The sequence below is a fragment of the Mustelus asterias genome, chromosome 9, assembly GCF_964213995.1.
Source record: "Mustelus asterias chromosome 9, sMusAst1.hap1.1, whole genome shotgun sequence".
Taxonomy (NCBI): Eukaryota; Metazoa; Chordata; class Chondrichthyes; order Carcharhiniformes; family Triakidae; genus Mustelus; species Mustelus asterias.
Genome location: NC_135809.1, coordinates 15,466,330 through 15,493,328, shown reverse-complemented (window position 1 = coordinate 15,493,328; position 26,999 = coordinate 15,466,330). Strand labels below are relative to the sequence as shown.

General features: G+C 45.3%; 1 protein-coding gene across 2 annotated transcripts in view; it reads right to left on the bottom strand.

Annotated features, from left to right (window-relative positions):
* LOC144499079 (protein kinase C-binding protein NELL2-like) overlaps positions 1-26,509 on the bottom strand; it is a 272,572-nt gene extending 246,063 nt beyond the window's left edge. Inside the window, exons 1-2 of one of the 2 annotated variants that reach the window (XM_078221141.1) lie at positions 25,976-26,509; positions 24,806-24,934 (exon numbers count right to left, since the gene is read on the bottom strand). In XM_078221141.1, coding sequence (XP_078077267.1) covers positions 24,806-24,934; positions 25,976-26,027 — 181 coding nt within the window. In that variant the 5' untranslated portion in view covers positions 26,028-26,509. The remainder of the gene's footprint in view (positions 1-24,805; positions 24,935-25,975) is intronic. The other variant, XM_078221142.1, reaches the window with a different exon arrangement.
* Positions 26,510-26,999: the final 490 nt, after the last annotated feature.

Below are 26,999 nucleotides of genomic sequence, written 5' to 3'. Positions count from 1 at the left end.
CAAGGTTAATCTAAAGGATTATCTGCAGTAAGTACTGGTCAGAGTTTTGTTAATGTCTTTGGGTCATTTGTGGCTTTGGGCTGGATTTTTCAGGCGTCCCCACCAGTGGGATCCTCCAGTCCCTATATGGGTTCCCTGGAGATGGAGGGTGTGAACAATGGGAAACCCTGTTGAGAGTGGCAGGACTGGAAGATCCCATCACTGGTCAATGGTAGGCCACTAAGCATGCTTTGGGAGTTGTAGAAAATCCTGCCCTTTGTTTCTGTCATTTACATCTTCATTTGCCAGTAGGAGGTATTAAAGATCATTTGCAATTTCAACCATTAAGTATGCATACTATTAATAGCCCAGAAGTTAGGCCTATTATGCACAGTATCAATTACTTTCTTATACTACCTTGTGCCTGTAGCACTATTTAAGATGCCTCTCCACACCCCTCCCCTCACTGATGTCCACGAGTCCTGACGTTCCACCAGCCTGAGACCTTAGCTAAACCCATGATAATCCACCACCCACTGTGCTGAACCTGTCTGAGGTGTTGTCTGAATTCTACCCACTACTTGTGATGTCTTGATGCAAAAGTGGTTGAGCACAGAGAGGGAGCAGATAAATCCAGCAGAATAGAAATGAAACACAGGCTCTGATTTTAACTCTATGTGCCTGGTGGAAGTTAGGCTGGCGGGGGTCAGTAAACACAATGATGCTGTCAGCCTGGCTGCTTTGGATGTGGGACTCTGCATTCCTTTAACTAACAGAAACCCAGCTGCCATTAAGATCATCAGGGCTTTCACAACCCCGGTCTCGCCATGGTCACCTCCTGCGAACGGGCTCCCCCGCAACCTCCCCAGCTCCTCAGTAACATCGGGGCCACAACTTAAGAGATCAGGAGAAGAGATGAGAAGAGAGAAAGTAGAGGCATATGACTGGAAAAAAAGCAGAGCAATGGAGGAAGACAGGGAGAAAAATGGGGCAAAGAACAGCACATAAAGAGACAGAGCAAAGCAATAACATGATGACACCAAGAAAACAGGAGATCATTTTCAGTTTCAGCACTTGGTTGGTAACCTGATGGGGTGGTATTGCCCATCTGTTGTCAAGCTGCCTAACTTTCATTTCCATTGACTTTTGAGTGGGTTCCATGACAGGCAGATGATCTCCCCCTCCAGATTATAAGTGGGGAGATGTCTATCGTCCGCTGGCTCTGACATCCATCATTATAAAGTGCTTTGAAAGATTAGTCATAGCACGAATCAATTCTGGCCTCCCAGATTGCCTGGACCCACTACAGTTTGCCTATCACTGCAATAGGTCCACAGCAGATACCATCTCCCTGGCCCTGCACTCAACCCTGGAACACGTAGATAACAAAGACACTTATGTCAGACTCCTTATTTTATCGACTACAGCTCAGCCTTCAACACCGTTATTCCTACGAAACTCATCTCTAAACTCCGTGGCCTGGGGATCGGCTCCTCCCTTTCTGACTGGATCCTAGATTTCCTAGCCTACAGACTGCAATCAGTAAGGATAGGCAACAGCACCTCCTCCATGATCATCCGGTGCCCCACAAGGCTGTGTCCTCAGCCCCCTACTATACTGCTTATACACCTATGACTCTGTGGCCAAATTCCCCTCCAACTCGATTTTCAAGTTTGCTGATAACACCACTGTAGTGGGTCGGATCTCAAACAATGACGAGACGGAGTACAAGAAAGAGATAGAGAATCTGGTGAACTGGTGCAACGACAATAACCTTTTCCTCAATGTCAACAAAACAAAGGAGATAGTCATCAACTTTAGGAAGCATAGTGGAGGACATGCCCCTATCTAAATCAATGGGACAAAGTAGAAATGGTCGAGAGCTTCAAGTTTTTAGGTGTCCAGATCACCAACAACCTGTGTTGGTACCTCCATGCTGACACTATAGTTAAGAAAGCCACCAACGGCCTCTACTTTCTCAGGAGACTAAGAAAATTTGGCATGTCCGCTATGACTCTCACTAACTTTTACAGATGCACCATAGAAAGCATTATTTCAGGTTGTATCACAGCCTGGTATGGCTCGCTCTCTGTCCAAGACCGCAATAAACTACAGGTGATGAACAAAGCCCAGTCCATCACTCAAACCAGCCTTCCATTCATTGATACTGCCTACACTTCCCGCTGCCTCAGAAAAGCATCCAACATAATCAAGGACCCCACTCACCCCGGACATACTCTCTTCCACCTTCTTCCATCGGGAAAAAGATACAAAACTCTAAGGACATGTACCAACCGACTCAAGAACAGCTTCTTCCCTGCTGACATCAGACTTTTGAATGGACCTACCTCACATTGAGTTGATCTTTCTCTACACCCTAGCTATGATTGTAACACTACATTCTGCACTCTCTCCTTTCCCTCTCTATGTATGGTATGCTTTGTATAGCGCGCAAGAAACAATACTTTTCACTGCATACCAATACATATGACAATAAATATCAAATCAAATCAAATCAAAAGGTGATGGTGTAGTGGTATCGTCACTGGACTAGCAATCCAGAAGCCCAAAGTCAAGCTCTGGAGATTCAGATTCGGAACCTGCCATGGCAGCTGGTAAAATTTGAATTCAATTTTTTAAAATCTGGAATTAAAAGTCTAATGATGACCATGAAACCATGGTCGATTGTCGTAAAATCCTATCTGGTTTGCGAATGTCCTTTGGGGAAGGAAATCTGCCATCCTCACTAAGTCTGTCCTATCTAAATCTAGATAGGGATTTAGAAGAGTATACGGCTTGTAGGAAGGGACTAAAGAAGGAAATTAGGAGAGCCAGAAGGGGTCACGAGAAGGCCCTGGCAGGTAGGATTAAGGAGAACCCTAAGGCGTTCTATAAATATGTGAAGAGTAAAAGGATGAGACGTGACGGAATAGGGCCTATAAAAGGTGAAGGCGTGAAAGTCTGTACGGAACCAGTAGAAATGGCAGAGGTGCTCAATGAGTATTTTGCCTCGGTTTTCACAGAGGAGAAGGACCTGGGTGGATGTACTGCGGGCGTGCGGTGGACTGAAAGGATTGAGTATGTGGACTTTAAGAAAGAGGTTGTGCTGGAATCTTTGAATGGCATCAAGATAGATAAGTCGCCGGGTCCGGATGGGATGTACCCCAGGTTACTGTGGGAGGCGAGGGAAGAGATTGCAGAGCCTCTGGCGATGATCTTTGCGTCGTCGATGGAGATGGGAGAGGTGCCGGAGGATTGCGGATGTGGTTCCTATTTCCAAGAAGGGGAATAGGGATAGCCCGGGTAATTACCGACCGGTGAGTCTAACCTCAGTGGTTGGTAAACTGATGGAGAAGATCCTGAGGGACAGGATATATGAGCATTTAGAGAGGTTTAGTATGCTCAAGAATACTCAGCATGGCTTTGTCAAGGGCAGATCGTGCCTTACAAGCCTGGTGGAGTTCTTCGAAAATGTGACTAAACACATTGACGAAGGGAAGGCGGTAGATGTGGTTTATATGGATTTTAGCAAGGCGTTCGATAAGGTCCCCCATGCAAGGCTTCTAGAAAAAGTGAGAGGGCATGGGATCCAAGGGGCTGCTGCCCGGTGGATCCAGAACTGGCTTGCCCAAAGGAGGCAGAGAGTGGGTATAGATGGGTCTTTTTCTAAATGGAGGTCGGTCACCAGTGGTGTGCCCAAGGGATCTGTTCTGGGACCCTTGCTGTTTGTCATTTTCATTATTAACCTGGATGAGGAAGCGGAGGTATGGGTTACATAGAACATAGAACATAGAAAGCCACAGCACAAACAGGCCCTTCGGCCCACAAGTTGCGCCGATCACATCCCCACCTCTAGGCCTATCTATAGCCCTCAATCCCATTAAATCCCATGTACTCATCCAGAAGTCTCTTAAAAGACCCCAACGAGTTTGCCTCCACCACCACCGACGTCAGCCGATTCCACTCACCCACCACCCTCTGAGTGAAAAACTTACCCCTGACATCTCCTCTGTACCTACCCCCCAGCACCTTAAACCTGTGTCCTCTCGTAGCAACCATTTCAGCCCTTGGAAATAGCCTCTGAGAGTCTACCCTATCCAGACCTCTCAACATCTTGTAAACCTCTATCAGGTCACCTCTCATCCTTCGTCTCTCCAGGGAGAAGAGACCAAGCTCCCTCAACCTATCCTCATAAGGCATGCCCCCCAATCCAGGCAACATCCTTGTAAATCTCCTCTGCACCCTTTCAATGGCTTCAACATCTTTCCTGTAATGAGGTGACCAGAACTGCGCGCAGTACTCCAAGTGGGGTCTAACCAGGGTCCTATAAAGCTGCAGCATTATCTCCCGACTCTTAAACTCAATCCCTCGATTAATGAAGGCCAGTACGCCGTACGCCTTCTTGACCGCATCCTCCACCTGCGAGGCCGATTTAAGAGTCCTATGGACCCGGACCCCAAGGTCCTTCCGATCCTCTACACTGCTAAGAATGGTACCCTTCATATTATACTGCTGCTTCATCCCATTGGATCTGCCAAAATGGATCACCACACACTTATCCGGGTTGAAGTCCATCTGCCACTTCTCCGCCCAGTCTTGCATTCTATCTATGTCTCGCTGCAACTTCTGACATCCCTCCAAACTATCCACAACACCACCTACCTTGGTGTCGTCAGCAAACTTACCAACCCATTCCTCCACTTCCTCATCCAGGTCATTTATGAAAATGACAAACAGCAAGGGTCCCAGAACAGATCCCTGGGGCACTCCACTGGTCACTGACCTCCATACAGAGAAAGACCCCTCCACAGCCACTCTCTGCCTTCTGCAGGCAAGCCAGTTCTGGATCCACAAGGCAACAGCCCCTTGGCTCCCATGCCCTCTCACTTTCTCAAGAAGTCTTGCATGGGGGACCTTATCGAACGCCTTGCTGAAGTCCATATAGACCACATCCACCGCTCTTCCTTCGTCAATGTGTTTGGTCACATTTTCAAAGAACTCAACCAGGCTCGTAAGGCACGACCTGCCCTTGACAAAGCCGTGCTGACTACTTTTGATCATACTAAACTTCTCTAGATGATCATAAATCCTGTCTCTCAGGATCCTCTCCATCAACTTACCAACCACTGAGGTTAGACTCACCGGTCGGTAATTTCCCGGGCTGTCCCTGTTCCCTTTCTTGAATATAGGGACCACATCTGCAATCCTCCAATCCTCCGGAACCTCTCCCGTCTCCATCGACGATGCAAAGATCATCGCCAAAGGCTCCGCAATCTCCTCCCTCGCCTCCCACAGTAACCTGGGGTACATCCCATCCGGTCCCGGCGACTTACCAACCTTGATGCCATTCAATAGTCCCAACACATCCTCTTTCTTTATGTCCACATGCTCGATCCTTTCTGTCCACCGCAAACCAGCAGTACAACCACCCAGATCCCTTTCCACCGTGAATACCGAGGTAAAGTATTCATTAAGCAGCTCCGCCATTTCTAACGGTTCCGCACAAACTTTTCCCCCTTCACCTTTTAAGGGTCCTATGCCTTCACATCTCATCCTTTTACTCTTGACATATTTGTAGAAAGCCTTGGGATTCTCCTTAATCTTACCCGCCAAGGCCTTCTCATGACCCCTTCTCGCTCTCCTAATTTCCTTCTTAAGCTCCTTCCTACATCCCGTATACTCCTCTAAATCCTTAACACCTCCTAGCTCTCTGAACTAGGAGGTGTTGGTAAGTTTGCCGACAACACGAAGGTTGGTGGGGTTGTGGATAGTCTGGAGGGATGTCAGAAGTTACAGAGGGACATAGATAGGTTGCAAGACTGGGCGGACAAGTGGCAGATGGACTTCAACCCAGATAAATGCGTCGTGGTCCATTTTGGTAGGTCAAATGGGATGAAGGAGTACAATATAAAGGGAAAGACTCTTAGTACTGTAGAGGATCAGAAGGATCTTGGGGTCCGGGTCCATAGGACTCTGAAATCGGCCCCGCAGGTGGAGGAGGTAGTTAAGAAGGCATATGGTGTGCTGGCCTTTATCAATCGAGGGATTGAGTTTAGGAGTCCGGGGATAATGATGCAGCTGTATAAGACCCTCGTCAGACCCCACTTGGAGTACTGTGCTCAGTTCTGGTCGCCTCATTACAGGAAGGGTGTGGAAAAGATTGAAAGGGTGCAGAGGAGATTTACAAGGATGCTGCCTGGATTGAGTGGCATGCCTTATGAGGATAGGCTGAGGGAGCTCGGTCTTTTCTCCTTGGAGAGACGAAGGATGAGAGGAGACCTAATAGAGGTGTATAAGATGTTGAGAGGCATAGATCGGGTGGACTCTCAGAGGCTTTTTCCCAGGGTGAAAATGTCTGCTACAAGAGGACACAGGTTTAGGGTGCTGGGGGGTAGGTACAGGGGAGATGTTAGGGGTAAGTTTTTCACACAGAGGGTGGTAGGCGAGTGGAATCGGCTGCCATCAGTGGTGGTGGAGGCGAACTCAATAGGGTCTTTTAAGAGACTCCTGGATGAGTACATGGAGCGTAATAGGATGGAGGGTTATAGGTAGGTCTCGAAGGTAGGGATGTGTTCGGCACAACTTGTGGGCCGAAGGGCCTGTTTGTGCTGTAGTTTTTCTATGTTTCTATGTTTCTACATGTGAATCCAGACCCACAGCAATATGGTTGACTCTTAAAATGACCTCTGAAATGGCCTAGCAAACCACTCGGTTCAAGAATAATTAGGGATGGGCAATAAATGCTGGTCTAGCCAGCGATGCCCACATCCATGAAAGAAAAAAGTAGTGAAGGAGAAAATTATTCCTGAAGATTCCTATGATTTCCAGTTGCTTTTGTCTGTGAAAATAAATTATGGATGACGGCACAATGGTTAGCACTGCTGCCTCACAGTCCCAGGGATCCGAGTTTGATTCCCGGCTTGAGTCGTGCGGAGTCTGCACGTTCTCCCCGTGTCTGCGTGGGTTTCTTCCGGATGCTCCAGTTTCCTCCCACAGTCCAAAAGACATGCTGGATAGGTGCATTGGCTGTGTCAAATTCTCCCTCAGTGTAACCGAACAGGCGCCAGAGTGTGGCAACTAGGGGAATTTCACAGTAACTTCATTGCAGTGTTAATGTAAACCTACTTGTGACTAATAAATAAACTTTAAACTTTGTATTTGAATCTAGAATTCACCTTGTCCAATATCATTGCCTGGATGCTCAATGCTTTCATTTTAAAACGTTTTGCTATTAGCACATCATTAAACACAGTCACCGGGATTCTCCAGCCGCGCTTGTCTGAAAATCAAAGAATCCCACCCGACTTCAATGGTTCGCGCCCTCCCCACCCCCGCTAGAGATTCCAGTGGCAGATGGGATGGGAGAATTCCAGCCAGTAACACAGCATCTGCTCTTTTTTAAGATTGCTTTCCTCACGAAAGCTTCCATACACCGCTTCTGAATTCCCATATCGGATTCCTTCAGTCACAAGTGGAATTGTTAAGTTTCACAGAACTACCAGGCTTCTATCTGACAAGGTCAAACTGCAACTTAGTTGTGGTTTGACCTTATTGACTAAAGGTCATTTTAAAGGGCTCTGTACAGCTGACCCCCGTGTCTAATACGCTGCACAAACACCAGACAGAAGGATGTCACTTCAAATACCTCACAGGCAACAAAATGGAGGATTCAGTGTTGAGAAGGGGATTTAATAACCTTGCCAAATTGTTTAAAATATTTTTGATTGGCTGTAAATATGTATCAGCAGTTTATGCGTCAAGATTGCCATCATGTCACTAAAATGTTCTGTTTGAGCATGATTGGAGCCCAATACTTAATGCAATAATGATGTCCAGCTCTTTGACAACAAGAAGTTTAAATTAACTACCTGTAACTGCAATGATTCTCTTTTAAAAAGTTATTTTCTGAAAGCAAAATTTTTTGTCATTTAATCCAAAAGCTTAAACCTGAAAATCAAAGACATATTCAGTGAAACATTAGCTCTATGACAGATACCATCAAGGATGCCCAGTCTGAGAGAAAACAATTAATAAAAGAACAGAAAGAAAACTGAATTACAGCAAATCCTGGAAGATTAAAAAAAAGGTTCAAATTACCTGAAACAGTCTTTTACGGTGAACATAGAAGTTAACATCAAATAATGTGGATTAAAGAGCGGCACGGTGACACAGTGGTTAGCACCGCTGCCTCACAGCGCCAGGGACCTGGGTCCAATTCCTGCCTCGGGTCACTGTCTGTGTGAAGTTTGCACGTTCTCCCCGTGTTTGTGTGGGTTTCCTCCGGGTGTTTCGGTTTTCTCCCACACTCCAAAGATGTGCAGATTAAGTTTAGATTGGCCATGCTAAATTGCCTCTTAGAGCTGGTGGATTAATAGGGTAAATACGTGGGTTTATGGGGATAGGGCCTGGTTGGGATTGTTGTTGGTGCAGGCCCAATGGGTCGAATGGCCTCTTTCTGCACTGTAGGGATTCTATAGATCTAAAAAGAGCAGAATGCAGCCAGATTTTATGGAGCTCATTTGAACTCAGTCCATCCAGCAGAAATAGGGTAGTAGGAGGTGGTGGCTTAATGGTATTATTGCTAGACTACTAATCCAGAAACTCAGCTCATGTTCTGGGGTCCTGGGTTCGAATCCCGCCAGATGATGGAATTTCAATTTGAATTCAATTAAGAATTTACCGATGACCATGAAACCATTGACGAAAAAACCTATCTGGTTCACTAATGTCCTTTAGGGACGGAAATCTGCCATGCTTACCCGGTCTGGCCGACATGTGACTCCAGATCAATATCAATGTAGTTAACTCTCAACTGCCCTCCAAGGGCAATTAGGGATGGGCAATAAATGCTGGCCAGCTAGCGATGCCCATGTCCCATGAATTAATTTGAAAAAAGGAACGAAAATAGCTATGGAAAACATAACAACTGAGCATCTGGCCTTTTGAATATGTAAATTTGAGGCTTAACGCATGTTAAAGAAGCCCTTTTGGCAAATTGGTCACACAGCGACTGGAGCAGACATCGAGCCTTCAGGATTCTTCTGCTGCTGTGCAGGGTCACCAACCAAAGGCAAATTCATGATTTTTTTTGGTTAAAAAAACTCTCTCCTGTGGTACCTGAAAAACTAGAAGTCCAGCCCCAACCCCAAAGGAGTCGTGATCAGGGCTCACACTAAATTATTCCAGTCCTTCTCCCAGGATTTAACTGAGGGCCACAAAACTGCCAATAGAACAGGCTGTCAAAAAAATCGCTTGCTCTCCCGAGAGGACAAGATCAGCACTGATAACTCATCCCAAGAACGCCGCCGAGATCTGAGGAATAATTTCTATTGATTGTTGGGCTTCCTGCTTCAGGGGTGCACTAGCTCCTCAGTGCTAAGCCTGGGCCCTGGGCTTCCTGTTTCAGGAGGGCACTAGTTCCTCAGCGCTAAGCATGGGCCCAAACATAGGCTCAGACTCACTTCCACCCCATGATTTTCTTTGGGTAGGTCTTTATTTAGAAGGGCTGGAGTAGTAACAGTCAGCCATGCATTTTTCACTGAGCGGATATGAATTCATTCCTTGGCAATGCCTGTGCAAGTCCTTTCGATGATTCAAAACACACGAGCTACTTTAATAGAATCATCAATAAATGATGAAGCAGTTCAGAAGCAATCACATCAAAGTGTTCATCTTCCCAGCCATTGCGTATGTGCTGGGTGCTGTGACACAGGGCGCTGTGTGTCAAGGTGTTTCAATGAGGAAATGCTTTCAAAATCAGGAACAGTGAATGCCCATTGGCCAGAAGGAAAAGGGATGATACAGGGCAGCTTCAGTTCAATAGGAATTCCTCTGTTACATAACTCAAATGACCCTTTTAATAAAATCCATTCATTTAAAGATTATTTCTTTTCTTTTGATATATATAAATACTGCTTTTCTCATCCCTTCTCAGGTGTTTTTCCTTCCACAATGGGAACCATTTCCCCAGCCGAGTGTGCAAAGCAGACCACTTGCTCAGAGGCCCGTGACAATGCTTTAGCTGAGCTAGCAGTGCAGAGGGTGGGAGAGGCCTAGCCTGGTATTTACCTGTATTTTTAGCCCATTGAGTGACCAGCGAAATCAACAACTTGCTTTGTACATGCAGAATTCCAACACCCTGCGATCTCTTACGACTCTGTGTTTTAAACCAAAAGACATAATAAAATTATGAGGAGTTGTTCGTTTACATCAGCATTTGATTTTATGACTGCTCCGATGCCATGTACTCCAAGCCTGCCTCGGACACTGGCCACTGTGCTGTCTCACGACCTGGCATAATTTACTCGCCAGTTTGAACTGTCCCCCACTCCCACCTCCAACCCGCCCCCCCCAACGAGGTCATTAAAGCAAGTGAGGTGGGACAATTGCAAGTGAAGCTGGTTACTGAGTAAAGTTTATTTATTTATTAGGCACAAGTAAACTTACATTAACACTGCAATGAAGTTACTGTGAAAATCCCCTGGTTACCACATTCCAGCGCCTGTTCGGATACACTGAGGGAGAATTTAGCACGGCCAGTGCGCCGAACCAGCACGACTTTCGGGCTGTGGGAGGAAGCCAGAGCACCCGGAGGAAACCCACGCAGACACGGGGAGGACGTGCGAACTCCACACAGGTGGTGACCCAAGCTGGGAATCAAACCCGGTTTCCTGGCACTGTGAGGCAGCAGTGCTAACCACTGTGCCACCGTGCCACCCGGATATTGAGATGAATGCAAAAAAGTGCAAATTGGCATCTCGCCCGTTTTGGGCGGGCTCCTGATCGCTTTTTGTTTTTCCGATACGATGGGAATGGGCGTGAAAACGGGTGCCATTCCCGCTAGTCAGCTCACTCCTGATTTTACGATCTTAACTTGCCGAAAAATGAGCACGATGTGGGTGTAAAATCGCCCCCAGAGACAGCAGAAACACGCAGATACAATCTCTGTGCCTCGGCTACATGTCACTTTGTGATCCTGGCAAAGAGTATCAAGAGTTTTCCCTCAGTGTTTAAGGATGCTGAGTTTCCTTCCATATATATTCTAAACTAATGTGACTGACCGCTAGTTGTAGAGTTAAAAACTGATCGATTTGAACAAGCATTATGATGCTTATGATGTTAAATAAAATTCTTTAGATCAGATGAGAAAACACCCATTTGCAAGCCGCAACAGCAACTCAAATTGCAAATATATTAAAATATATTTCTACTTTTAAATCATTTTATAGATCATGAAAATGTCATAGGAGTAATTATGCTTACGTTCTTGAGAAATGTTGCCTATTCTTTTTCACTTTAAAATTAACTCCATTCGATATTGCCCTAATTATTCTGACCGGCTCAAAACTCATTTGGCTTCTTTTCCATCAAGAGAATATTAATCTTTTGCCAGCTAATCAGCTCCACCTAAGGGGTTGAAATTGGGCTCAGTAATGTCTGTTGCCACCCCTCTGTTTCACTCATTTTAACAAAGGAATTTCAGATGGATTCACGAAATCATTTGTTATTAATGTTGCATGCCGCGATTTAAATGCATTAGCCTTCTTTGAAGGCTCAGTTCTCTTGGCTTTAATTTCATTTCACTCTCCCCATCCCGCCAGCTTCACAATATCTTAATTCACTTTAATCAGCTTTCAGAATTCTTTGTAACATGCTTTTGAACTGAGCTGGGGAAGGCTGCCCTCGAAATCCAATTACCTCAGTGGCTGTGATTTGCCTGTTGCCTATTTGTTAACATCAATAATAAAATTCAAACAATATTGCTTTGGCGTTTATAAATATTAATGTGGTCGGTCCACACCCATTTTCCTTTGTTCCCTTTTCAAGGAATTTCTCCCCGTCTCCCGGCGCCTATCTTTTATTTCTTATCTGTTGTTATCTTTTGCCAGTGCAACATTGTCCATGACGTTGAAATGCAGGACATTTTGCACCTCTCTATTTTCTTTCAAATCAGGTAGAATTTTGCAGGTCTGTACATATTTCTTCATCCACTTTCTCCCTTTACTTCTCCTCTCCCGATCTCTTCCTCGCTCACTATCACTGATGTGCAAAATATGCATCCCCAGAGAAAGGCAGCCTCTTGGGATTTATGATTGTGCCTGCTCATGCTCCAAAGTAAATAATTTCACATCAAATGTGTTCATTTTCTGCCTTCACCGTCCTCTCCATTCCAATTTCTGTTTTGTGTACTTGACCTCCACTGCCCTTTATCATTATGGCGCCGTATCTACTTGTGACGGGCTACATCACTTAGAGAAGGAATCGTTTGTAAGTGTCAAATTCTCATTTCCGTGCTATATCTTTTATGCTCATGTATTCGTTCATAAACAAAAGAGCTTAGACTGTTCCTTACAACTGTCTTACTCACTTCTCAAATGGTCTGGATTGAATGTAAGTATAGAAGTGTTACCCAGTGTGGGAGATGAGAACCCTCTCTGCTGGTGCCAGCCCTGTAATATTGACAAATGTTGGTAATCGACGCCAGGGTAAGCAAAGAAATTTATAGCATTTCAGTAAGAATGTGAGGAGATTTTTCCTCCTTCCGGTGTGCTTAGCTATAAGATTGAGTGGTTTCTGCAAATACAGGAAAAGCACTCAGCGAGGAGCACAAGGCTTTAATCAACAGAATCTATGGGGCAGATTCATCCCCTCAGAGCACAGAGTGCTGGCTGAGTGAGAAAAATGGGTTTCAGCTCTGCAGCTGCACAGTAGAGTTATCTCTCCACATTTTAGCTCACTCTGTGCAAAACAAAATCTGGGTGAGTGGCTTTTGCTGTCACTGTGGTGGGGTGAGGCCTGATAGCAAGGCCGACGCAAAGCGATCGGGGCACTATCCTTAAAAGGCATCCCGATCAGTATTTGAAATAGACTCCCCCTACCACCAACCCATCCCTCCCCCCAACCCCAACCAGGTTGCTGCTGCCAGGGTGCCAGGGCGCATCAATGAGTTACTAATGCCCATTTGGGCAGGAGCCTTGATATGTCATGGGTGAGGGGCATGGAAAATCACGAACTAGATCTCACCAGCAAGAATCTAATTTCCAGGCTCTTGCAAGGCTTTGTTCCTACATTGCCATTCACGCTGAGCGCTAATGTGGGCACAAAATTGCCCCCACTGGATGTTTCAGCACAGAAGGAGGCCATTCTGTCCACGTGTCTGTGACAGCTCTTTGAGCTATTTAGCCTATTAGGGCCATACTCCGTCTCTTTCTCCACTACCCTGCAAATTTAACTGAATGGATGGAAAATCAGACAGGGTCCATTGAAGGAATATGGTCCACATCGCCCGATTTTTTAAATCTTTTGCACCTAGGCAATATAATGGCCTCAGATATAAGACCCCATTATATCTTTGAATAGAGTAAATTCTCTTCCCAGCAAAGTAAACTAAGTTCTGAAAAGAGGACAAAAAGTACTTTGCCAACACAATTAAGCCAAGACTTCCACAGAAAGAAAACGATTTACATTCATAGAGTGCCTTATCGCAAGGTTGAAAAATCCCAAAGGGCTTTACACAATGAAGGCAGTTGTCAACTCCGGTGAATAAACTTATTTACTCCTGCCCAATTTAGTTTTCCATTGACTTGACAGTGAAGGAACACAAAGCAGTGTTTATATTTGCCAATTAATCTGCTACTGACCCTTCTCTGTCCAAGCCAGAAGTGAAAGTGACCTCCAATGAATTGCTTTTGGAACGCCATCACTGTTGTTGACAGACATAGAAAGCATTCTTTCTGGCTGTATCACAGCTTGGTATGGCTCCTGCTCTGCTCAAGACCATAAGAAACTACAAAAGGTCATGAATGTAGCCCAATCCATCGCGCAAACCAACCTCCCATCCATTGACTCTGTCTACACTTCCTGCTGCCTCGGCAAAGCAGCCAGCATAATTAAGAATCCCACGCACCCTGGATATTCTCTCTTCCACTTTCATCCGTCAGGAAAAAGGTACAAAAGTCTGAGGTCACGTCCCAATCGACTCAAGAATAGCTGTCATCAGTCTTTTGAATGGACCTACGTTGCATTAAGTTGATCTTTCTCTACACCCTAGCTATTAATGTAACACTACATTCTACACTCTCTCATTTCCTTCTCTATGAACGGTATGCTTTGTCTGTATAGCACTCAAGAAACAATATTTTTCACTGTATGCTAACACATGTGAGAATAATAAATCAAATCAAATCAAAGACTCACCAGCCTCTCTGCACTAGCAGTATCCCACAGAAAGCATTGGTGCATTCAATGGGACCAGATCCGTGTAAGGAACTGCCTATACAAAATGGACAGGTTACACCTCAACAAGGCTATGACCAATGACCACACAGGAAGGTTAACTGGAGCTGCAGGAGATGGCTTGAACTTATCTGAAAGGAGGAAAACAGCAAGATGAATCATTATAGAGGAGATTCAAGCTGCACAGAGGACTAAAGGAGACAGACATAATTAGAATGATGAATTGTCCAGAAATAGCAGGGATCAGATGGGAGGAAGTGGAAGACAGGATAAGACGATTTAGATTGACTGTGCAAAAATGCATGGAGCATGGTTACAGACGTTGATGAGGTGCAGGCACAAGTAATCACATAAGGTTATTATATAATTACAATGTCCAAGACCGTGTTCAAGCAAAGGGAGGAATAGGCACTTAGAGTCATAGAGGTTTACAGCATGGAAACAGGCCCTTCGGCCCAACTTGTTCATGACTTTTTTTAACCCCTAAGCTAGTCACTTGCTACTCCTGGACAAATATATTCATGAAAGATCATTCATTCAGTTCCTTGGCTCATTGTCTGCTGCAGTCTCAGCCTGAGCTGTGTTTATGGCACTTTTTTTCAGTGGCAGTTTGCCATTTAACTCCACGCTCAGCAGCAAGGCACGGAGCCAGGTCCTAAGACCACCTCGGCCAGAGTGGGAATCGGACCCTTGATGCTGCCATTATCCTGAAGCTCATACTAGCCATCCAGCCAACTAAACTAACTGTCCATCCCCCCTATGTGAAAGATAGGGAAGGGGGAAAAAAACAGTCCAAAGAGGAGGCTGGCGAATGGCAGTATTGATCAAAGGTATTGTTACACGCGAGAAAGGGATGATTTACTCGAGAGTTCAAAGACAGAATCTGTTTGGTCAGAATTGAAGGACAATAGAGGAGTTATTTACAGAGCTGGGTATATTGAATGGGCCCCCAGTAATGGGAAAAGGGAAAACATTTGCAGGCAAATTGCAGGAAGATGCAACAACATTAGATAGTGATAAGGGGGGTCTTCCATTATCCTAATAAAAACAGAAAAAATGATGGTGTAAAGAGCAAAGAGAAGAAGGACTTCCTGAAATGTGTCCAAGAGGGTTTCCTTGACTCTAGCTATAGTAAGGATGGAAGCAACACTGGATCTTGTTCCAGGGAATGAAATGAGGCAAGTGGAGCATGTTTCAGTGGGGCAGCTTTGGAGAAATAGTGATCACAAAACCATGAGGTTTGAGGTAGTTACAGAAAAGGACAAGTAAAAATTAAACCTGAAAATACTCAACTGAAGGAGGGCTAATTTCAATGAGTGGATAAGAGATCTGGTCTAGGGGGAATCATACAGCAGCAGAAGAGGCCCTTCGACCCATCGAGCCCGCACCAACACATTAGGAACACCTGAATTCCTGCCTGAATGGAATCAATTAATAAGAATAACAGTAAATGAGCAATGGGAGGCCTTCATAGAGGATGTAGTTCAGATGCAGGCCAGGCAGATTCCATGAGATGAAGGGTATCCAAAGCACAAATTCCATGGATGGTTAAAGAAATAGAGATTAAAATGACACCAGAAAATAAAGCTTATGGTAAATGAGAATAGAGGATGCTGGAAAAAAAATCAGAATGATGAAAGAGCCAACAGGACTGGAAACATTGGGCAAAATTCTCTGGTCTCTCAGCCACGTGTTTCCCGCCGGCAGGGGGTGGCGAGTTGTTTGCGAGTGGCAGGATTCTCTGGTCCCGCTGCTGTCAATGGAAATTCCCATTGACGTCACCCCATACCAGTGGGAAACCCGCAGGCGGGGGTAACCAACCCATTAACTCTGATTTCTCTCCTGACAGATGCTATCAGACCTGCCGGGTTTTTCCAACATTTTCTGTTCTTGTTTCAGATTCCAGCATCCGCAGTATTTTGCTTATTTTAGGGCTTGTGATAAATGTAGGATTTGTAACCTAGATGAATGCAAAAAGTATAATCAAAAGGGAAGTAAGAAAGGCAAAACAAGTGAATGAGAATTGATTAGTGGGTAATATAAAAGAGAACCTGAAAATATTTTATGAACATGTAAATAGTAAAATGGTCAAAGGAAGAGTAAGGACAGTTTAGAGACCAGACAGAGGATCTTCACATGGAGGTAGAGGACATAGAATCCATAGAATCCCTACAGTGCAGAAAGAGGCCATTCGGCCCATCGAGCCTATACCAGCAGCAATCCCACCCAAGCCCTATCCCCGTAACCCCATGTATTTACCCTGCTAGTCCCCCTGACACTAAGGGACAATTTAGCATGGCCAATCCACCTAACCTGCACATCTTTGGACACTAAGAGGCAATTTAGCCTCGCCAATCAAACTAACCCGCACATCTTTGGACTGTGGGAGGAAACCGGAGCACCTGGAGGAAACCCACGCAGACACGGAGAATGTGCAAACTCCACACAGACAGTCACCCAAGGTGGGAATCGAACCAGGGTCCCTGGAACCTGGCGCTGTGAGGCAGTAGTGCTAGCCATTGTGCCACCGTGCCGCTGAGGTACCAAATAACCAACTTGCTTCTTTCGTCACAAACTAATTGGCTGCCAATGCTAAGGGAAAGGGAGAGGCCGCAGATAAATTGAATCAAACAAAATAGATAAAGAAGATGTACTGAAAAGGTTGACAGTGCTCAAAGTAGAAATGTTATCCAGTCCATAGGGGACACATCCTTGGCCGCTGAGGGAAGAAAGGTTAGAGGTTCTGGCAACAATCATCCAGCTCTCTGTAGTGGTGCCAGAGGACTGATGACTTGCAAACGTTACACCCATGTTCAAAACAGGGGTGGGGAATAAATCTGGCAACTACAAACCAGTTGGCTTATCATCAGAGGCAGCGAGACTTTTAGAGAAATTAATTCCGGAAAATGATAATTGGCAGTTGGAAAATATGGGTTAATAAATAAGAGCTAGCCCAGATTTGTTGAAGGCAAATTATGTTTGACTAACTTGATTAAGTTATTTGGTGAAGTAATGGAAGAGGTTGGTGAGGGTAATGTGATTGATATATGTATGGACTTTCAAAAGGCTTTTTACATAATACCAGATAATCAACTACTCAGCAAAATGGAAACTCCAGGGATTAAAGGGACTATGGCTGTATGGATATGAAATTGAGTAGGAGAGAAGATAGAGTGTAGCGGTGAGCAGCTGTTCCTCAGACTGGAGGTAAGTGTGTCACTCTTGTTGATCATAGACTCATAGAATCCCGACAGGGCAGAAGGAGGCCCATTCGGCCCATCGTGTCTACACTGACCACAATCCCACCCAGGCCCTATTCCAGTAACCCCACACATTTACCCGGCTAATCCCCCTGACATTCGGGTCAATTTAGCATGGCCAATCAACCTAACCCACACATCTTTGGACTGTGGGAGGAAACCAGAGCACCTGGAGGAAATCCACGCAGACACGGGGAAAATGTGCAAACTCCACACAGACAGCGACCCGACACCGGAATTGAACCCGGGTTCCTGGCGCTGTGAGACTGCAATGCTAACCATTGTGTCACCATGCCGTCCTGGCGATATGGACAGACACATGACAGATGAAAAGTAGCACAGTGAAGTGTGATGTGATTCATTCTAATCGGAAGAAAATTTAATTCATGGAGTGCAATAGCGAAGGAATTATACTGAACCTTTATAAAATACTGTTTAGGTCCAGCTGGAATATTGCACTCAGTTCTCACACTTTAAGAATAGGGTTGAGGTCTTGAAGAGGGGGAAGACAAAACTACTCGAAACATCATAAGACAAAGAGCTTGTAGCTTACAGAGTTCCAAAGAAGAGTCATATTGGACGCAAAACGTAGAATCCCTGCAGTGCAGAAGGAGGCCATTTGGCCCATCGAGTCTGCATTGACAACAATCCCACCCAGGCCCTATCCCTGTATTTACCTTGCTAATTTCCCTGACATTAAGGAGCAATTTAGCCTGGCCAATCAATCTAACCCGCACACCTTTGGAGTGTGGAAGGAAACTGGAGCACCCAGAGGAAACCCACGCAGATACTCGGAGAACGTGCAAACTCCACACAGACAGTGACCCAAGGCCGGAATTGAATCTGGGTTCCTGGCGCTGTGAGGCTACAGTGCTAACCACTGTAACACCATGCTGCTCTGCTTCTCTCTCCACAGATGCTGCCGGACCTGTTGAGTTGTTCCAGCACTTACCACTTTTATTTAAGAGATTATAGTTGTTAACTGGCCTTAGAAACATGATTGGTATCCACAGGGTAGCCCAAATCTGCAACTTATTGTCTGCCTAACAGGGGAGAAACATTTTCACAGATAGAATGTTATAAATATTGTACACTGATACATATAAAATCAAAACTGAAGGAAGGCTTGAATAATACAAGTTTTAGGTCAGTAGCAATAATGGGGGTGAATTTCATTGACTGCTCTCCTGATCTGCCATCACACTTGAAGTTGAAGATCTGCTGAAAACATCACTTACAGCATTTCTTCAGGGTTTCCACAGATCTTCTGCCAAAGCTATGACAGTCAGTCAAAAGATGAACCGCAGAAATTCTCCCCCTTGATGTCAGTTGAATTTATAGGGACATTGTGATGACCCAGGCAGTGGAGTTTTTCTGCATTTTCTTTAGTGCAAAAGTCGCTTTACAATCAAAGTGGGCTGGCAAGTATTCTGAAAGAGGATGAGTTGGTTTCCTAATTATGATATCATTAGTTTCCGCGAAATGCTCATATGACCCATGATTCCCATTGGGAGGAATGACTAAGAAGCAAAGGATGAATAGAAAGCATTGCAGTCAGGTTGGCTCAGCCAGTGTTTGGCAGTGCGGAACACACAGAATTTATGTAAAGAGGAAACAAGCAAATTTCTCTTTGAGTGGAAGAGTTTATTGTTTAGCAAATCAAATACACTCAGAATTTGTGTAAAGAGGAAACAAACGAGGTTCTCTCTGAATTTTCTATTTGAGAATCTTTGAACAGATCCTGGTGTGAAGCAGGCCTTTGCAAATAGAACAGAAACTGTGTTACATGTTTGTCATCAAGCCTGGAAGAGCAGGGAGCTGAACCCTGGAAGTGCAAGAGGTTATAGAGTGTACAAGACCCATTGCTGTTGTTTCAGTATTGCCAGAGCCCACAAGACTATTTAAAGGAGTTGGAGAAAGGAGCCTTTAGGGATTCTGTGCCATCAAGGGGGTTCATGGACAAGCATCTTGTCACTGCTGTCCATGTCCATGTAATTTGGATAAAGCATGGTCACTGGTGGATGCAACTCAAGAGCCAAAATGATTGAGTAGGACCCTACATGGCAGAAGCCGAGTTGGAAAGACTGTGAGGTCACACTTTTACGCAGGTGCCTATAACTCCATGAGGAGTAACTTTGTTGTATTTAGCTTTTTATTTCACTAATGTCCTTTAGGGAAGGAAATCTGCCATCCTTATCTGATCTGGCCTATATGTGACACCAGAGCCACAGCAATGTGGTAGACTATAAACTACCTCCCAAGAGCAACTAGGGATGGGTAATAAATGCTAGCCAGCCAGCGATGCCCATATCCCATGAATGAATTTTTAAAAAATTAACATCCTTCACCTGTTAGTTAATGTTCAAATTGTGTTGATTTTAGATGGTTTGTTACAGTAAAGTTTTAGAAAGTTAAACTTTGTCCAGCAATTTTCTTTCCATTGGCGTCATGGGAATTATTTTCTTTTCAAAATTGTAATCGGTCTCTATGGGGATCACAATGGGTAGATACATCTTAAGAACGGCATGTCTTTTTTGAACGAAAATAGTAAAATGTTAAACAAATTCGGCCTAATTCGCTGAAGCAAATTCAGTTAAATACCAGAGACTTGGCACCAGAATGCAAAGCCTCCTAAAAGATATCTCGACAGAACTTGGCTGGTACAATATTCACAAATCATTTATTGAAAACTGAATTGTAGTGAAGTATATTCAGTCTTATATGACCAGTGGTTATTAAATCAATGCCATTTCTACAAATCACTCTCACAGTCAAGTTGCTTTCAAGGCTCCATAAGAAAAGAATCATAGCGTCACTCCAGTCAATTCTAATCATCAGCAAAGCAGCTGCATTTTGGTGGTGCACATACACCCCAGAAATTGAATATTAAGAGATCATAGAATCCCTATAGTGCAGGAGGAGACCATTCAGCCCATCGAGTCTGCACCGACAACAATCCCCACCCAGGCCCTATCCCCACATATTTACCCATCAATCCCTGTAACCTACGCATCTGGGGACACTAAGGGGCAATTTAGCATGGCCAATCAACCTAACCCGCACATCTTTGGACCGTGGGAGGAAACCGGAACACCCAGAGGAAACCCACACAGTTACAGGGAGAATGTGCAAACTCCACACAGACAGTGGCCTAAGCTGGGAATCAAACCCAGGTCCCTGGAGCTGTGAGGCAGCAGTGCTAACCACTGTGCCACCCTGAGATGTTAGACATAGTCCCAGGTGTTTGGGAAAGTAACAACCCCACCCAATGAAACAAAAAGGAAATGTGGGAGTGGGGCAGGAGGGGTTTGAATTTTTAAACTAGCGGCAGAATGAATGCAAACTCAGTGGAGTGGCTACTCCACCAACCTCTCTGGGCCAACATGAATTCTGAACCATTTTGATGCTCTGATTCATATTAACATGCCACCATTAAGCTGCAGGTTCCAATTGAGCACCATACTTGGTGCCGGGAGGACAAGAATTAGCCATTTCCCACTGTAGAATAGGATATTCACAGAAGAAGGGTGAAGTTATCCCAGGAGGGGCCAAGAATGGCCAGGCAGAGTGGCCTGCTTTTCTTTTGAGAATCCAAGAGGGTCTCTTAAAAAAAATGCACTTATTTCTTGTGCATCATCCAGCAGTCTCCTTAAGGGCTGCCGGTTATGTAAAACCCGGACAGGCAGAGCACACATTGAGCAGAATTTTACCATCCCGCCCACTACGGGAATTATAGCAGGCGGGGGCGGACCATGCAAAGGTCTGTTGACCTCGGGTGAGAGTTTCCAGGCTTGGGGCAAGCGCGGCTGGAAAATCCCGCCCTCTGTGTCCATTTTTCAGGTTTCATAGCCCCAAATTACATATTCACATAACCCCGCTCCCTGACTGTTTCAGGTGAGTGGGTCATTTAGTAACTTACAGGTCGGCCTGAGAATTGAATTTGAGCAAGTCTTGGGCAATCGTTTGATTTGACTTGATTCAATTTATTATTGTCACATGCATTGACAGCGAAAAATATTGTTCCTTGCGCACTATACAGACAAAACATACCGTTCATAGAGTGCATAGAGGAGAAGGAGAGAGTGCAGAATATAGTGTTACAGTCATAGCTAGGAAAGATCATGGGGCTACTCAGATGTCTGGCTCTAATTTTCAATTGTTGGCTACCTGTTATTCAAGCGAAATGAGAAATGGGCAGTTGGTAGTTGAAAACGCCCCCAGAGCTTTCAATGGTGATCAATGGAACATATCATTTTGAGAAGTGTGATAACCACATTTCCTATTTTTCCAAAACACCCTTATAATAGTAAACAAAGTGTGTATGTGTGTGTGTTTGTGTATGTGTGTGCGTGCGTGTGTGTGTGTGTGTGTGTGTGTGTGTGGGGGTTGGGGCGGGGGGGAGGGTACAAGAAGAAAACTATAAATACTAGGCCTATTCTAATTCTTTCCTTCAACTAATTTGGTTCAGTTGGTGATATTCCCAAGGCATGCTCCAGGACTTCAGCACATATGCTAAGCAGACTGTGGTGAGGAGATGCTCCATTGTTGGATGTGCAGTCCTTCAGGGTACCCATTTGTCTACTGATTCACATGAACATTATAGGCCAGTTCAACGAAGGGCAGAATTCGTCAAATGCCGTCACCAACATCCTTCAACATCCTCGGAAATGGAGTGGTGCTTCTCTCCAGATCATGTGAGCTGCAGCTGGCCATAACTTTCCCCCAGCAGGGCTGCTGCCATCCCACAGATCAGCAACATTACTCTATCCCCGTTCCACCGCACTCCCCACCTTTGCCCAGTGCCACTTCTCCAACAATCACTGCCACCCTGACTGAAACATGCAGCCCTCAAACCCCACCGTCCCGCCATCACTTTCTCAAGGGCAGCTGAAGATGTGAGATAAATGCTGGCCTTGACAGCAATGTTCACATTCCAAAGAATGAATTTGTGCCAACTCCCCCTATCGCATTGGTCCATCATTTTAATTTAAATCTGGCGAACTGCAACAACAACTTGCATTTATATTGAGCCTAAGATGTTTTACCCACCAAAATTTGCTAAGTAAAAGCAATTAATACATTGGGGGAAATGTTCCCATTCCGTCCAACTTGGGAATCGTAGCGGGTGGGGGGCGGACCATGGAAAGGTCCATTGACCTCGGGTGGGATTTTCTGGTTTCAGAGTGAGCACGGCCAGAAAATTCCACCCATTATTTCCACAGTGCGGCAGGTATAGCTCTAAATGTTAATTAATGTGAAATCATTGCTCATGTCTCCAGTGTATATATATATAATATATATATAGAAGTTAAATGCCCAACCTCTGGACAGCAATACAATTTAGTCTTACTCTAGCCTCATACTTGATCAAAGAAGAACTTGCATTGGTATTACAACTTCCATATCCTCATGACATTATAGGACGGACATAATTGCTCTGGAGAGAATGCACAGGACATTTACAAGAATGTTGCCAGGGCTTGGAAATTGCAGCTATAACGAGAGATTGAATAGGTTAGGGTTGTTTTCCTTAGAACAGAGGAGGCTAAGGGGTGACCTAATTGATGTATACAAAACTATGAGGGGCAAAGACAGGGTAGACAGGAAAGACTTGTTTCCCCCTAGCGGAGGGGTCCTACGCTAAGGGGGCACAGATTTAAGGTGATTGGTAAAAGGATTAGAGTGGATGTGAGGAAAATCTTTTTACGCAGAGGGTGGTGGGAATCTGGAATTCACTGCCTAAGTTAGTGCTTGAGGTTGAAATGCTCAACCCATTTCAAAAGGTACCCAGATCTCTATCTGAAGTCATGGAACCTGCAAGGCGACAGACCAGATGCTGGGAAGGAGGATTACAATAAGAAGCTAGTTTCTAGTCTTCTCCTTTTTGGCCAATGCAGACATGATGGGCTGAATGGTCTCTTTCTGCATTGTAACTTTTTAATGGTTCCCTGATTCTATCTTATCGCTGCCAATCAAGTACTTCTGAGGAAGGCTCATCCAGACTCGAAATGTTGGCTCTGTTCTCTCTCCCCACAGATGCTGTCAGACCTGCTGAGATTTTCCAGCACGGCACGGTAGCACAGTGGTTAGCACTGCTGCTTCACAGCTCCAGGGTCCTGGGTTTGATTCCCGGCTTGGGTCACTGTCTGTGTGGAGTTTGCACATTCTCCTCGTGTCTGCGTGGGTTTCCTCCGGGTGCTCCGGTTTCCTCCCACAGTCCAAAGATGTGCGGGTTAGGTTGATTGGCCATGCTAAAATTGCCCCTTAGTGTCCGGAGATGCGTTAGGTTAGAGGGATTAGCGGGTAATATGTGTAGGGATATGGAAGTAGGGCCTGGGTGGGATTGTGGGCGGTGCAGACTTGATGGGCCGAATGGCCTGTTTCTGCACTGTAGGGTTTCTATGATTTCTATGATTTTCTGTTTTTGTTTCAGATCCCAGCATCCGCATTATTTTGCTTTTACTTCTGAAGTGTAGTTGTAACGTAGGAAACACAGAAGCCAATTTGCATACGGCAAGGTCTCACAAGCAGAAATATATATATTTTTTGAGCTGTCTGTTACAAATCTCGGTGAAGCATGGCCTGTTTGCCTTCACGCGACTCTTGTTATTAGACGTAAAACGCAACACTCCAAACATTACATCAAAAAGAAACCATAACAAATCTTGCAACTACGCTTAAAGGAGGAATTGTCAACATTGTACGCATTTCAAGTAACCCTCAATCAAACAGGACTGCATGACAGTAACTCAACTGCATTGTAAGCACTGAGTCTGCTTCAATCTTGTGGATCTCTCCAGCGATTTATTTGAAAGGTTATAGCAGCACCGTGTGTCAAACTGTTCAATTCTGGGCAGAGATATTTTTGCTTTGCAAATGAAATTATTTCCAATCAGTAGATCTATAATTGTCAATTCATTGAGCTTTTGTTTGTGAAATGAAACACGATCTTTTTTTTCAACTGTTCGACCAGCCCAGGCTTACATGTTATCAGGTTAAACAGGCTTAGCGTTCGGGTTAGTTTAACCGCTTGTGAGTAAAGTTTCCGTTTAATCGTTCATGCAGCTCCTCTTTCAGCAGAATGGGTTTTTTTTAACCTTCTGTTTAAAAGATGCGGGCTGGTCACTGGTGGAAGTCACACCGACACAAAACACTCTCAATCTGCACAGCCCCCTTCACACCGGGGGGCGAGGGACAACTGAACCACTTATCCTGCTCCCTAGAGCGAGTGACTTGAAACGACACGTTCCCCTCTCAGCCGGGACATGTTCAAGGGGTAAGGGGGTGGATGAGGTGGGATGGCGGGGGGGGGGGGGGGGGGGTGCGGTTACCTTGGAACAGAAACGCTTTGCTTCCATTGTGGAGCCCTTGTACTTGGGCAATCCCCTCGGTCGAATCACTCAGTTGCAATGCAGAGAAAACATCAATTTCCAGGGCTGGATCCACACCGAATCCTAGAACTGATAGCAAGCAGATGTTAGCAGCGCACTTCCAGTCACCTCAAGCCAAGAAGCAAGTTGGTGATTCAAGCTCGTGCCGTATTATTGTTATTTTCTTAAATAAGTAACAAGACTCCGCTTCTAACCTGCTTGTTTTCACGTTCCAGCAATCACAGGCGCGGAAACAAAGCGAGTGCAACTCAATAAATCTTGCTGATATCCTTCATGCATTGAACTAGGAATCCCAATCTGCCACTTTATATTGCCTCCTATCCAATCTTCTATCTCCCCCCCCCCCCACAGAAGAATCTAGTCTTCAATATAGTTAACTCGAAAAAGCAAGATATTCCAGCCCTTTTCCATACACATGTTAAATGATTGTTGATCGATAGGGTGTTTAAGCCTCTGTAAGTCTATAGCCCTTGTTCAATATAGAGGATGTTAAAAAGACCCCTGCCCGCCTACAGCTGGTTAACAGCCTTGCTGTATCCATAGCTGCTAAAGCCCTGTCCATCTATATAGGGTATTAAACTGCTGATCTATCTATAGTGGAGTGAGACCCTGTCGATACTGGGATGAGACCCCTATCTATAGTGGGATGAGGCTCTGTCTATATTGAGATGAGACCCCTGTCTATAGTAGGATGAGCCGCCTATCTATAGTGGGCTGAGACTCCTATCTAGAGTGGGACGAGAACCCTATCTATAGTGGGATGAGACCCCTGCCTATAGTGGGCTGAGACTCCTATCTAGAGTGGGACGAGAACCCTATCTATAGTGGGATGAGACCCTGTCTATAGTAGGATGAGACCCTGTCTATAGTGGGATGAGATCCCTATTTATAGTGAGATGAGACCCCTATCTATAGTGGGATGAGACCCTGTCTATAGTGGGATGAGATCCCTATCTATAGTGGGATGAGTCCCTATCTATAGTGAAAGAGAGCCTTATCCATCCACAGAGTGTTAGGGCTCCCACTTTCCCCTCCTTAAACCCACCTTGTCCGCTCTACAAGCCGGGGGGGGGGGGGGGGGGGGAGTGAAATGAGACGACTGTGTCTTACCTTGTGTGATGTGGAAAAGTGCGAGGACAGTCCTGAAAATTGCGAACGCCATGGTGAGGGGAGGGGGGTGGGGAGAAGTCCTAGTCCATAGTATCCCGGTGCCTTCACCTGGGGTTTAAGGGTTGCTTCAGAAGCGGGCTCCAGCCAGCGGGGTCGGCTTGAAGCGGTGCTGCTGCTGCTGCGGTGGAGGAGAGAGACACTGGCGACCAGCAGCCAGTCCCCAGCACATCACACATCAGCTTTCCAACAGCAGCAGCGGCGAGTCCGGATTGCGGGGAGGGCTGAGAGTGCGAGCCTTGACGATCCGATGGCCCTCAAGGAGCTGGCGAGGGGGACTACTGGAGGATGAGAGAGGGAACCTGTTATGTGTCAGTCTCTGGAGAGAGCCTCAGGAGAGGTTGGCTTTTGCCAGCGCTGGCGGTAGACACTGCTCAATTGCAACGCAACACACACAGAGAAAAAAACAACTGGCAGTTCAGGGCTATTTACATTCCCTTGTGGCTTCCTCACAAGAGCGAAAATCTCCCCGCGCCCGGCAAGTGCATGAAGAACCTTTCTAAATGTAGGAGGCTGCACTGAGTGCCTCTAATCCAGCCCCGAAGCCAGAATACTTTGATACGAGATCACTGAGCTACCTCGACGTTAGAATCTGATTTTACTTGGTAGAATAACACCCCTTCTCATCGTCACACCAAACACACACACACAAACAACAAGAGCCTGCCTTCCACCACTAAATGCAGGCAGAATTCATTAGCTGTTTTTACTTTGGGGCTTTTTTTCACCTTGAAGGTTGTTTCCGGCTGAACTATATTTCTGGCGATGTGTGCCTTTTACAGCCGTGCTGAAATTAGTGGTATTATGCCATCAAATGAATCTGATAGAATGATTCAAAGGAGGGGGGATGGCGATTAGAGAGCTTAGAACCTGTGCCTTATTGTCAACAACCCATTGTCAAGGATGTTTCCCCGGTTTAAAGTTGTAGAAATCCCCTAATCGCCACACTCCGGCGCCTGTTCGGGTA